At 38.8% G+C, this 13,724-nt stretch overlaps 1 protein-coding gene across 6 annotated transcripts in view; it reads right to left on the bottom strand.

Moving 5' to 3' along the window:
• The window catches only part of KIF16B (kinesin family member 16B), a 133,452-nt gene that overhangs the window by 106,916 nt on the left and 12,812 nt on the right, over positions 1–13,724 (bottom strand). For all 6 annotated transcript variants that reach the window (XR_011738097.1, XM_065835284.2, XM_071805691.1 and 3 more), the window contains exons 2-7: positions 10,054–10,123; positions 8,928–9,041; positions 5,875–5,991; positions 1,639–1,736; positions 1,036–1,145; positions 268–410 (exon numbers count right to left, since the gene is read on the bottom strand). Coding sequence is in view for 5 of the 6 variants with exons in the window: in XM_065835284.2 (XP_065691356.1) it covers positions 268–410; positions 1,036–1,145; positions 1,639–1,736; positions 5,875–5,991; positions 8,928–9,041; positions 10,054–10,123 (652 nt within the window). In the remaining variant the exon portion in view is untranslated. The remainder of the gene's footprint in view (positions 1–267; positions 411–1,035; positions 1,146–1,638; positions 1,737–5,874; positions 5,992–8,927; positions 9,042–10,053; positions 10,124–13,724) is intronic.

A 13,724-nucleotide genomic window follows, 5' to 3' on the forward strand; every position in this document is an offset into this window, starting at 1 on the left:
TAAACTCCCTATAATTATCTCCTCAAAATCAACTAAATATCATTTTAAGTAATCCCATTACACTTCAAATTTTAAAGATTATAATCACTGATAAACATATTTATAATTCTCAAAACAGTACTTTCACACTTTTAACTTTCCCTATCACAAGACGGTAACATGGTCTTTATCTACCCATACCTGCTTATTTGACAACCTTATTTTTCAATTATCATATGAATTATTGAATCTAAACACATATTAAGACAAGGGGTTTTGTTTTGTTACCTGAGTGAAGTTGATTGTGAAAATGGCGTGCGACCTGCTACTGACAGCATTCATTCCAGTTGCAGCCGTCGTTCTATTTATATTTCCTGCATCCATAAGTTCCTCCACATCAGTGTAATTTTGCACTAAATGTTTAGACAAGTCTGAAGAAAAGCAGAGTGTTTCAGTATGCTCATAGGTGCACCTGATTGTCGTTGCAAAAATATTCAAATTACCCTCACTACTGCAAAGTATTGCTGCAATTAGTGTTTATTGTCATACTTGTTTATCAGTTAAGGAAAGGAATGAGGCCTCGTGAACAATGGAGAACTTACACGTTTACAGTAAACTAAGAAAAATATGCAATCTTACTGAAGTATTTCATGCAATAACATAAGCGTAACCCCTCAAGAGACATGAGCCTTCCCTGGTAGAGGACAGATAAAGACAATTAGATCCTAACAGGTTGTTTCCATCTAAACATTTAAGATTTATAATTTATAGGCAACAAATCCTTAAAACCAATTGCATCTCTTCACGTTATTTAAAAATGTGTTATAAATGTACAGATAAAGCTGTATATGTATAATAATCTTAGAACTACGGAAGCAAGTGGGGATACAAAATGAGAGGCTATTCTCTTTTAATGCTTTTATATCAAAGGAAATCACTGTATCCATCATCATTTAGATTTTAAAAGATTAAAATGCCCTACACAATTAGACGTGACATTTTAGAATATATATAGACAATAAAATATCCTGTGCAAAACACTGAAAGTGTTTTTACCCTCAACATACGGCCCTTCTTTTGGATGTTCTCGTATTCGTAAATTATTAGTTTTTGATGACTTCCGTCTGAGAAGATCTCTCACGCGTTCATTATAAATTTCCAGATAACTGAAAGAAAAAGGTTAGAAAAAGCACTGACTGATTCACGAGTGTTTAAGGAAAGGAAAGTCACGTTAACACTGCGTTTGAAAGCAAGATGGATCCAAAGTTGGCTTAAGATACTAGTGACTACAGTGCATTTGTATCATAAGGAAAAAAAGCCAAAAAAGAAGCAAGTAGAAAGGAAGCAGACATTAGTGATATCAAGATCTCCTAATGTCAGCCTGAAATAAAGGGTAAAAATAAGGAACATGCTGTTCAGTAGCAAAGGTATTTTCACAATCATTTACATAAAGCAAAACGCACAGCTGTTGGATTGAAGTTAGGAGTATTGTGCATTTTGACTACGACTGCCAACAAAAAAACATCAATTATAGGACTGAGGCCAAGCATGGAAAGTTATTTGGAAAACACACACTTCTCTCAGAGATAAAGTGAGACAGGGTGGTTGTAACTGAAACAAGTTTGATAAGCAGCAAACTATTAACATGCCAAGACCTACCTGACTTCTGTTCGAAAGGATGCCTCATTCCGCTTTGTTTTCTCACTTATTTTGCTGAATAATCCTTCACAAATTCGAGGTATTAAACCTGCATCACCCTGCAATAACAACAGTACTTATTTTGAAGGCTGTATATGCATGCACAATATATTTTGAAGAATAAAATCCATGATCACTAGTTGAAAGTTCCAACATGCAGAAAATGGGGGAAAAAAAATCAAAACTTTTCAGCAAATACTTTCCTGCCCTTTATTTAACTGCAGTCACCTTGACATTAATCCTTGTGTGTACTGGAATGTATAGACTTGCTCCGATTCTTTGCTGTTGGGATATATTTTGCCTCTCCCATTTAGTTTGAATAATCCTCACTGCTTGAGGCAGAAACTGGCTCCTCAAAGCAACGTGTGAACTGTCTTATCTCAACACTATCTTTTCTAACTTCTTCCATCTCATTTCACCATGGACTTGCCATCTGCAGACAATGGGACAGGATCCATCTACCTGCATCCATGAGCCATTCTCATTCAAAGCCCAAATCCCCAGCTCCTGTCTTTAAAGATGCAGCAGAAGATCAAGTAGCATGCAACAGCAATATTAAAACTACATTCACTGTATCTCACAGTACAGCCAAATTAAATTTGATATTCGACTTCTGAATGCTTGGCTCTGCAGTTAGAGTTTTCATGCATAAAGTGCTTAGTTGGTTGAATAAAGCAAACTGAAAAAACATATTCCTTCTCACAGATCCCTACAGACCATGCGGTTTACTAGCAGGGCTGCCACTATCCACTTCAGGGTCCCTGCCACTCAGCTAACAGCAGGATGTCATCTTCCTGGTTACGCTGGCACTTGAGAATTGAGCCTCACACCAGCGAGGCTGTTGCTGCACCACTGATGTCAAGCACATATCGGAGTGCGAGGCAGCCACTAACAACACTGAGATACCCAGAGGCTCAGCATACAGCTTTCCCCTTCCCGGTGCTCCGGGGAAGCTTCATTCCCTGCCCGTTGCTCCCTTCCAGCCAAGAAGCAAGGCAATAAGTCAAAGGCAGGCTTTTCCCCAGCAGCAGAGTGTCACACAGCTCTGGTCTCAGCTGCCAAGGAGCTGCTTCTTCCCAGCCACTCCGTTCCCACCTAGTCTGATGAGGCTGATGACCAACAACCTGCTGTGCACACCTCCTGAGGAAAACAGCAGCTAATGCTCCTTCAGAGCTGAAATGAGTGAACGTGGCTCTCAGGAATGAAAGGAGAGGACATATACATACAGATGAGCTCTGGGCTCCGAGCTGCAAACTCAGAAGCAGCTTACAAAACAGTCTGTCAGCTACAATTTGCCTCCAGTCCAAAAATGCAGAAGATATTTGATGCAATGGACTAATTCCAATTCTCTGCGCCGCTGAGGCAAGAAGTGTTCTTGCTTAGAGATCGGGGCGTTGTAATTCAGCAGGAGGCAACTTAGGACAAACCAGATCCAACATCCAACGTGAGCACAGCCCAGGCACTCCAGGCACCCAAGAGAGTTTGCCTGGTGGGATTCTACAGATATCTGGCAGCAGGAAAACACAAAGACAGTGGACTAATGTGCACCAGACTCTGGCAGAGGGAGCACTCCTTGGGCAAAGATTTCTGTTCTACTTGGACTCCCATACAAAATCCAACACTTTTAGCCCAAACCCACTCCAGTCTGCTCCTGTGCAGGTCCCCTCTGTCCTCTTTCTTCAGCTTCCCACTGCGTTTTCTGTCCCAGCAGTCTTCTTCCAGGTGCTCCTCTTCCTCTTTCCTTTGCCTATATATAACTCATGATTCATCATGCAGTCTCTTTATTTTAATCATACTCTTATCCCTCCATTTTGTCCTTTCCTAGCTCCTTCCTCCTCTAAATCACAGCCTGTCTTTTTCAAACCAGGCTTCATTCTTTGAAACAATAATCTGTTATCTCCTCCTATTACACCTAGCCCTTCACCTGACTGCACCCTGGTTTAAAGAAAAATAACGTAAAATTAAAAAATCACCCCCCACCTAAATAAAGGGAAAGAGTTGAAGCTTAACTGGGCTTTTTTTGAGACTCTGATGAGAAAGGAGCCACCTTTCCCAATGTGTATCAGTCTCTACTCCAGGTAAAGCTTCATGGTTCAACGTTGAAATTTTCCCTTCACCTTTTTTTTTAAATCACAGGAACAGGAAAAAGTAAGACTTTTCTTTCATCTCACGCTTGGAAACACCTGAACAGTTTTAATTAAAGCTTAAGGATAAAACATGAAAGATCCATCACAAAGTTTTAGGCAAGTCATTAGTGTCTGACATAATTTAGCAACTGCAAAGAGAGTCTTAAAATATGAAATATTGGTTCTAATCGAGTAACTTCAACCACAGCAATACAGCGATGATAAAGGAAGAACACACAGTTCCCAGCATTCTTCATCAGTAAAATATACATCTCACAGAATCTATATTCTTTATTAGAAACTATATTTAAACATTTTCTCCCTTTTTCACTCCCTACAGTTCCAGGGCAGGATCAACTATATCTTTGACAGCTTGTTTTCTGGGTTATAGTTTCCAGCCATGGAAATCTGTAGAACCAAAACAGGGAGTTCACTCCAGAGCTTAATTTTCTCATTAAAAGCCTTTCTTCCCCTCTGTGTTATTCAACCAGAAAACTCCTTATTGCAATTTAAATGTACTGTTTCTTACCCATCTACCTTGGACACAGAGAACAAATAATTTCCCCCCCTTTCTGCAGCAGCCTTTCACATCTTGGAAGACTTTTGTTCCTCCACAGTGTTCTTTTCTCTGCTTACGCAAGTCTGACCTTCTTGATAGATCATATTTTATACATCTCTGATCATTTCAATATCTCTGCTCAAGACTTATTCTAAGTGGTTCACATATTTCTTGAAATGATTGCTGCACACAGTATTGCAGAAACCTTTCAGAGCCAGGAACAGCAGATATGGAAAGGAAAATGAGAATAGAATTCATACTTTTTACGGAGAAATAAGGAAGAAAAGAAAATTTATTTCCAATTCAAGTTTTCTTATACCAATGTAGTCTCTCTGACAGGGTCATCAATTTTCAAGCATTTAACTTGGCATCTGAGAATATTTTATACACACGCTGTACAAATCCAGATTAAAGTATTTATGTATCATGGCAAGAAGATTAGACCTTTATTACTGAATAGTGTCAAACAAACTTCAGTACCTATTCATTTGCAAAATGTCTTGATGATTACGGTCATTACATACAGTGAGGCAGTCTCATAAAAATGTCACTTTTATAAATTTCTGAAATAGAAATCCACATCTAGGTCATAACATTTTCTGGTTACAAAAGCTTAATCTGCTTACCATATTGAAGTCAAATATAAAGCTACTTCTTCAGTGACAACTGAAAAAGATTTACAGCTAATTTACTCTCCTAAACTAAAAGAGGTGCAAAGTGGCCAATCTTACTACATTTCAAAAGAGTGATCTACCCAAGGAAGGACAAGTGGTAGTATTCCCCTTTTTCAGTTCTGCTGGGAAAGAGATGCTGTGTTTTTTTCCCCCCAAGGTCTAAAAGGGAACAAAACCTGCAGAGGTTGCCTTGCAAACAGGCTTCATGAGTCCGCCCTTTTAACTCCTCCACTGGGTTCTTTATGTCCTTGGGCAGTCATGGAAGCAACTCCTGTCCTTCACTCAAACACTGCCAAATGCTCCTCTTGCAGGGTCTTCCCTGCAGTGCTAAACAGGAGTTTAACCTTAAAATTCAAGTTACTGTACAATCTCATAATGGTTTGCTGAAACTTACCTTCAGCACCTCGCATCCTCAGTTTCTACTCCTCACTTGGTAGCCTTCTCTAAACAGGGCTCAAGGACCTATTTTAATCTTTCAACCCTTCAAAATAGACCTAAAAACCAGATCTGTTCAGAAAGAGCTCATCATTCGTATTCTCAAAATCAGTATCTTCTTTTTTGCCTCGAGTTGGGCACAGAAAATCAGCAGTAACAGCTGAAATTTTTTGTTTTGTTACTTAATAAAAATATTTGCTTTTTGTCCAACAAGACACTTCTTCCAACTGTAAATACCTACCTATAAACAGCTTCTAAAACCTCTGATTACCACTCCAAGGTACAATAGATGGGGGGTCAGTAGCATACAGACAGGATCAGCAATAATAACATGCTCTTGCAACAGCATTATTTCAAGACAACACTACAGAATAAAAACGCACATTTGCAAAATCCAACATACCGCATTTCCCATCATGGTGTAGGACTTCCCAGATCCAGTCTGTCCGTACGCAAACACACAAGCATTATAACCTTCAAAAGCAGACCTAATTACATCTGTACCAAGATTCTTGAAAACCTAAAAACATAGAAAGTTTTTTAAGACAACAGAAGCTTGGGGGAAAAAAAATTGTCGTCAGTCAGCAATCCAGCATGGCAAATATTGAACAATAAAATGCCACAACAAGTTACTGGCATCAAGCAGTGATGTTTACTATAGGACAGGAAATTAGTACTTCAAATAAAATACTAAACTTTACTACTGTATTTATTTTATAGCACTGCAAAGGTATATTTTCTACTTCTGTCAGAGATCTACTTGACATGAAGAAGTACAAAAAAAACCCCACCAACACACCCCCCTTCCTATAGGTCCAATTTATTTCAGTTTATCTCAGACACTCCATTTACTTTTTCTTATTGTTAATCTCAGTTTTCATATCTTTGCCAGCTCTCTATGTTCTCAGCCCCTCTCAAAAGGAAAGGTTTCAACGATCCTGTCGGTTCCTTGGTTTGTGTTTTTGGAGGGTTTTGCTTGGTTGGTTTTGTTTTTTTGCTTTAACCAAATGTAAGAAAATGGCCCGTTATTTTCTCTGTATTTCCTCCCTAACTGGCTTTTGCATATCATTATTTTTAGGCTGACAAACATGGAAACATGTTGTTTTCTTGTTTGTTTTGTTTTTTTTTTAAATGTGGTAAGTGCCCTCTTATCATCAGCTGGCCCCTTTTCCCTTAATATGTACAACCCGGTACTGATTCCTCCTCCACATCCCATAATATGGGAGTCTGTTCTCAGCTAATAACCTCAGCTCTCATCAGATGCTTTCAACCCCCTCCCAGATCCCCAACCTTTAATTATCCATCCCCACACTGGTCAAGGAGTAAGACTTGGTGCAGCATTTCTCTCCATGAAAATATTAATCTGGGTCTCCCTATCCAGACATGATTTTCAAAAAACCCCATAGATGTTTCACATAATTTGGCTACTCATCTGCAGAATGTGTGGTTTAAATTAACCAAGGTGTACAAGTCATTACTGATAGCAAATGGCACACCCACACAGTATAATCATGCTGTTCCTCCCTTGGAGGAGTGCTGGGTAATTTCTTTAATCATTAACAATCAGCATGCCTTTGGAATACTTAACTTGACCTTCCCTTGAGCAAAGGAGTTGCAATTCTGTAACCTGTGATACATCTCAAAGAGGAAGAGTATAAAGATCAGCCAAAGTACAATTTCACTTGTCATTTGAAAAGGAGCATCTTAGTCGAAGCCTCCCTCCTGAATAACTGCTCCTTTATTTTTCCACCTCTTTTTCCCTTTCCCTTTCCCTATGTCCAAGCTTTTACCTCACCATCTGGACCAAGTCTTCATGCACTAGTTTTGACTAGTATCTCTTTTAAAAATGTGTGTATACTTCACAAAGTGATTCAAAATAGTACATGGGACACTTATAGTCAGTGTTGTCTTACCACAGGTTAGAAGAAAATGCATTATCAGGATGGAACTTTGACAGAACCAAATGACTGGGACACTGGTTTATCCCAGAAGTGCAGTAAACTCATCAAAATTCTATTTGTTTCTCTTCCATGAATAAAAACTAAGTAGCTTGATGGTAAATTGCCACTCCCGCTCCAAACTTTTAATACTAAAGCATAGTTTGCATCTACAAGGCATATTACTGCAGCATGTAACATTAGACATCCATTTATTATTTTTCTGCCTTTCAGAAGGAAAAATATAACAATCACGAACAAAGCGCACTAGGCAACCACATTACCCACAATCAAGATCAATTTTATTCCGTGGCACAATGAATGTGAATGAAAGACACCCTTCTTCTATGCCACCAGTGCAGTAAACTGGAAATTCTGCAGCAACTTGATAAGAGCTTAACTACAAAGTCTTCCAATTAAATACAAAATTAATAACATAAGCAAAACAATAGCTTGTGCAATATTTATTTAGAAATCGCACTCCCATGGTTTGAAAACTCCTTTTGTTTTCAATGTGCTGCGTGCACTGTAATTAAAATGACACTTGACGCGGGGACAATAATATTTTTGTGGCTGAGAAAGAGAAGTTTGTGTTCTTGCCAGTAAGGATGGAGAAGGCAGTCTGGGGCTGTGGGACACGCTGTAATAGCAGAATATGGAATATCGATATCTAAGCCGTGTTTAGGATTTATTATTAGCATCCTATTACTATGAACCATAAAGCTCATAGCTTTAAAAGAAAAAAAAAAATTGCTGACCCACTCTGAAATAGAAGTAAAATGGCACCAATGAGGAAGAATTTAGAACAGCAACAGAAAGTCAGAACTTTAATTGACAGCTGGCTTGATGAACATGAAGAGATCTGATGAAGAATGGGGAGACCCCAGGCTCTAATCTTGCAGTTAGCCCAGAGTGACACACAAGGGGTGGTGGCTTCAACTGGGAGGATATAATTGTCCCAAGGTTTTTTTCTGCTGAGGATCCCTCTAAAGGAGGCATCCAGCTTGAGCTGCTCTATGCTGTACCTTGCAAATCAATCATTTATTCTGGAAGAATTTCTGGAATCCATGCCTGAGTCTCTGCTACGGAAAACCTTATCTAACACAAGGGAGGAGAAAGTAGAATCTTCTCAATGTGTACCAGGACTTTTGGAAAAAAAGAAACAAAAACCACTTCCATCAGATAAGAATGTTTCTCTCCAAGTGAATTAAGGATATACACTGGTTTCTCAAAAGTGATTTTTTCAAAAAAGCATTTCAAGAACAAACTTAGTGATCAGAGAAGTTTTCTAATTTGACCTTACAAGACAAATCAGACCAGAGAAGTAGAAAGAAGGAATTTAGCCTGCTGTATTAGACAACACAGTACTTAAGAAAACAAAACAAAATGCAAATTCTCAGGCACCTAGGGAATTTCTAAATTGCACAAGAAGCACTTCCAATTGAAAGAAGTTTAAAAGAATGCTTTTAAGGCAAAGAAAAGGGGAAAAAAATCAATTATTAACATTCAGAAATCCTACCATTTCTTGACAAACAAAGCTGGGGCTTTCACTGTCTGCTGAGAAATAGGAAAAATCATAGGTAAAGGTCTTAGTTCTTTCTCGTCCTGGGTCTCCACTACCACCCTCTGGTACCTATTTAACAAACAAAAAAAAACAGTGAGAACGAGCTGGTACAATACATCTTGATGAAGTAATTAAAAACTTTTTACACTAAATAATCAAAATATAAATTTAACATAATGCTATGAACATTTAGAAATTTACAATGACAGGTTAGCCTATTATTCAAACAACAGCAAAAAAATTAGCAACAGATATACCCTTCAGTAAGGACAGTTGTTACAAGACAGCACAGCAGGAATTATTTGGATTTCAGCTTACTGCTCCCTAACACCACTCTACATTTTTGTCACTTATATTCAGTTCAATCAGTCCTGTATATGACATTCAGTTTATAATAAGGGATTATCCCACATGTATAAATAAGAGCCAAAGAGATCTTTGCATTGTGAGCAGCATTTGAATGTGGACTCGTAATTAAATGGTGTTACCTACCTGCTGCTTAAGGCCAGCATCATGCTCAAGACAGGACAGTTTGCACTACACTTCAGCAATAGTCACTGCCTCTGAATCAGTGCAAACAAACTATATACTGAAACTCCTTTTCATATATTAATATTCTTCATTGGAAACTATTTTGCAAAAACCTATTTGCTGTGCATGATTTCTCTTGCCGAGAGAAAAGTTAAAATATACCACGAAGAGATCATAGCAAGCGATGGGTGCTTTGGATTTTGTTCATTTTCATGGGAATCTCTGAAGACGATTTCTACAGATGAAGCAAAGGTTTAATAGCTACCAGGCAGGTACCTCTCTTCTATTGCTGGCTCTCATCTTCCACCTACATAATGACCAGAGTGATAAACCTTACAAAAACCTATGAGACGCAGCCTAGAGTGGTTTGCAGAAAACTGCGGTGCAGTAAGTTAACAGTTTAATCTGTTTCCCCAAAGGATTACCTTCAACAGTCTATTTTAAAAACTAAGGGCTGTTCTCCACAGTACAGTGAGCAACACTGTTTCATCCAGTCGTATTTTATCAGATACTCAGTTAGGAGTTCCTTCTTTAAATTGTGTTTACTCACCTTTAAGTTTGTGATTGTCGTTTTGTTTTTGTCCATTGAAATAATAAACTTCGCATTCAGTTCTTTCTCCCTGAAAGAAAAACAAGACATGAGTATGTTAAATAAAACGTATCACAGTAATCCACAGACATATTTGCACTCATGAGGTTGCTTGCCACAATCAGCTACCAAGGGAATTCATTTTTATTTCATTGGTTTTGTTTGGGTTTTTCTGGGGTTTGGTGTGGTTTTGTTTATTTGGGGGTTTCTTGGGGGGGTTCTTTGGTGTTTTGGTTTAGGTTTTTTGTTGTTGTTTGTTTTATTCTTGTGACCAATGTTTATTTATTGCTGTGGGATCCAGTTGAAGTACTCAGGCTTGCCTCCAAATCCTTTCATCTACAAAGACAGCAGCAGCTCAGGGAAACCTGCTTCCAGAGTTTGACTCTGCAAGGCAATTAAGTGGTTTATTCTTGATTTTAAGTACTCTGATCCAAAGCCCAGTGAGGTCAATTACATGGCTTTAAGGAACTACGAAACAGAACATTATAAGACCTGGCCTCTTACCACCATCCTAGCAGTAGCAGTCCCCATTTACCCATATAGCCTAGGTAACAGGGACTAAATATTTAAACCACAAGACGTCAGTATTTTAAACCTCACTTAAAATCAAGGTACTCAACATTTTTTTGAGCTGTGATGTGCATGGCAATGTGCAAGAGAGGTTTTGCTGCTACGGGAGTGTTACTCAGGTCTGTTGCTTCCCAGAGCACAATGATTCCAGAAATAAGAAAAGTCCAGTTCTCCAGCAGTGCTCTCATGCATCCACATTTATTTCACATCAGTTGCTTCTGACTGTTTTCAAAACCACCATAAAAAAATCATTAGCTTAGTGTCTAAAAACATCATGTATCAACCTGCTTGCCAGACGTGGGATTTCATTGCAGTTAGTCATAAGAGTAACACAGGCTGCTCTTGAATGAAAACCTGGAGCTTAACATCTCCTGTGTTGTTGAAAACACATGAGAAAAAGCGACGGAAGAGGAGGACTGTTATACACACCATACAAAACCTTGCTCCCCAAATGCTGACAGACATCCCTGTTCCAAAACCAGCTGCTAAACTGCCCGACAAACTGGTGTGCCTGTCTGGTGCCAAGGAAAGCAAAGGGCTTTAAAGTAATAAAGTGCTGCTTTACCACACTGCACAGCATCTCAGAAATTACTGGATATCCGCTCGCACCAAGCAAAATAAAAAGGAAAAACCTGAGTTTAGGATCTTGGTGACATTTTCTTACTCGTGGCGCACTAGATCACCCAGGTCTATGTTCATCAGCTGACACTACAGCTCCCCTCTATTCACATTCAGTTTCCCAGTAGAAATTGTAAAGAAAAGCAAAATCCCATTTTAAAATCTACATTAATGAATAAAGATTAGGCAAATAAAAGTGCTTATTTAAATATCAACACATTAAGTTATTTTCTAAGGTAATAAAACATATAATTGTTATAATTACAGCATTAATTATACGACTGAATTTAGATCTACCATAGAAAAACATTAGACACACGTCGTAAGAGATGCCTCTCAGTTATTTCCATGTCATCCTTAGTAGCTTTTACTAAGGTCTACACTTAAGAGATTGAAATACTAAGATGCAGCTATGAGTAATAAACAGGGAAACGGAGAAGTTTCCAATTGTATTTTTAGTAATAGATTTTGACACGGCAGTAATGCCGCCTGTGCATGGCTACTACTCACCCTGCCTCTACCTGTCTGTAGCTATTTGCTCAGCAAAGTTGCAATAAGTAATGTGGCCCAATTAAATGGTCTATATACCCATGAACATTTGTTTCAAATGTAATTTGTAACCTGCTTCCTATAGGAAGTTCAGAAGGACTCTAAGGGGGAAGCAGTTTGGGTAAGTATTATTGCTTTTTTGTCTGGATTTCTTTATGCTTGAGATATATGAGAAGAAATAGTAAAATATGTTTGTGCTTGCTTTCCCAGAGCTAGCCAGCTCTCCATATTACAAAGCCTAAAGCTACTCAATAATGGAAAACTGATACAAAATGATCGAAGTCTAACACTCATGTACAAACTACACATAATTCTGAGAAGTCTACAGTCATTAATTTTTGTGGTAACACCAATAACAATATTAAACATTAAAGAATGAGGATTTCAACACTAAAAAAAAAAAAGCCTTGTAAAGCACTAGCCAATTAAAAAATTAATAAATAGAACCCTGCATTCTTGTAGGGGAAGGGACAGAGAGAGGACAACCTGAAACAGGAATACTATGATCAGAATCAATAACCCAACCTGCAAGATGTGAAAAGAATTAACAGGAATCAAATGCTAAGCCTTCATTTTAATATATGAGACAGCTGAGTATAATTTATTGTACACATAAAGAGGTTGAGAGGATCTCATAAAAAACAATTGCTTGCATGATGTCAGTCATTTCCAGGCACTCGCTTCATGCAGTTCAGCAGAATCTGAGTCCCTTCCAAAATGTCTGGATTGCAAGTTCTACCTTAATTAAAGGTTCATGCTGTAAACAGCTGTATGGCAGTGTTGGGTACCATTCTGAGAACCTTCAGGGCGAGGAGAACCCCGCTGCAACCAGCTGCTCCTCCAGCATCCATAGAAACCTACCTCAGCCCAGGGACAAGCCCCAGCCACTACCCAAAAAAACACCCCCACCAACTCCATTCCCTTCATTACAAAGCAACGTAAAGGGTCTGGCCGCCAAAACCAGTTCACAATAAACGCTTTGATATAAGCAAGCCTGCTTTCCCCCAAGCCTAATGTGCTCCCACAGCGGTGACTTGGGCCAGCCTCCAGGCTTCCCTTGCTGCTGTTTCATACACCACGTGGAGCTCCAGGATCACAAGGGAACGAAACTTCTAACCCGTGATCTCATGGCCCCAAACCAAACTACAAAGCGATCAAGAAGACAAGTTTCTTGGCACGGACACCAGGAAATACAGCAGCCCAGTGCTACTATTGCTAAATTCAGCTAGTCATCCAGCAATTAATGGCAACAAGGAGAAGGGAAAGAAAAAAAAATAATCAGAATGACTACTTCAAATAATACCGGCACTTTGTTTTAGCATAAACAGTATCAGTGTAAAACTTTGCCCAAGTAAGCCATTTATCAATTTTTTTTTCACCACAAGGGACACATGGATTACGAAGAACTGCCCTAAACTGAGTATGATTCAGAAGCCGTATCAAAACACAGCAGCTCCATGGAAGAAGCTCAGAGGCAGATCTCTTTATGCCAACTTTTTTTCTCTCCTTCCTTTGTATTCCCTGCTTATTTTCAGGGCAAGGATCAGAGCAGCTTTTGCACCTCCATGGGCATCTGGTCAAAATCCTACTACAGGCAGCCGACTATTGGCACTATCTCCAGATTTCAAGGCAAGTTTCAGTGGCCTCTGTTCATTATGTCACAAAACATGAACATCCTCCCACAGAGAAAAGGAAGAAGAGCATCAAAAAGCACTGTTACCTCAAATATAAATCAACAAGGAAAGCTTTAGAGAAATTCTTATTACAGACATGCGAAATGTGTGTGGTCTTTTTCCAAGTTCATCTTTAAGTTCTTTCCCTTAAGGTCTTTCAGTGGGATGTTCAGTTATTTAAATAGTGCCTTTTTATTGATCTCTTCTGTATTACTCAGACAC

This window comes from Patagioenas fasciata, chromosome 3 (assembly GCF_037038585.1).
Source record: "Patagioenas fasciata isolate bPatFas1 chromosome 3, bPatFas1.hap1, whole genome shotgun sequence".
NCBI lineage: Eukaryota > Metazoa > Chordata > Aves > Columbiformes > Columbidae > Patagioenas > Patagioenas fasciata.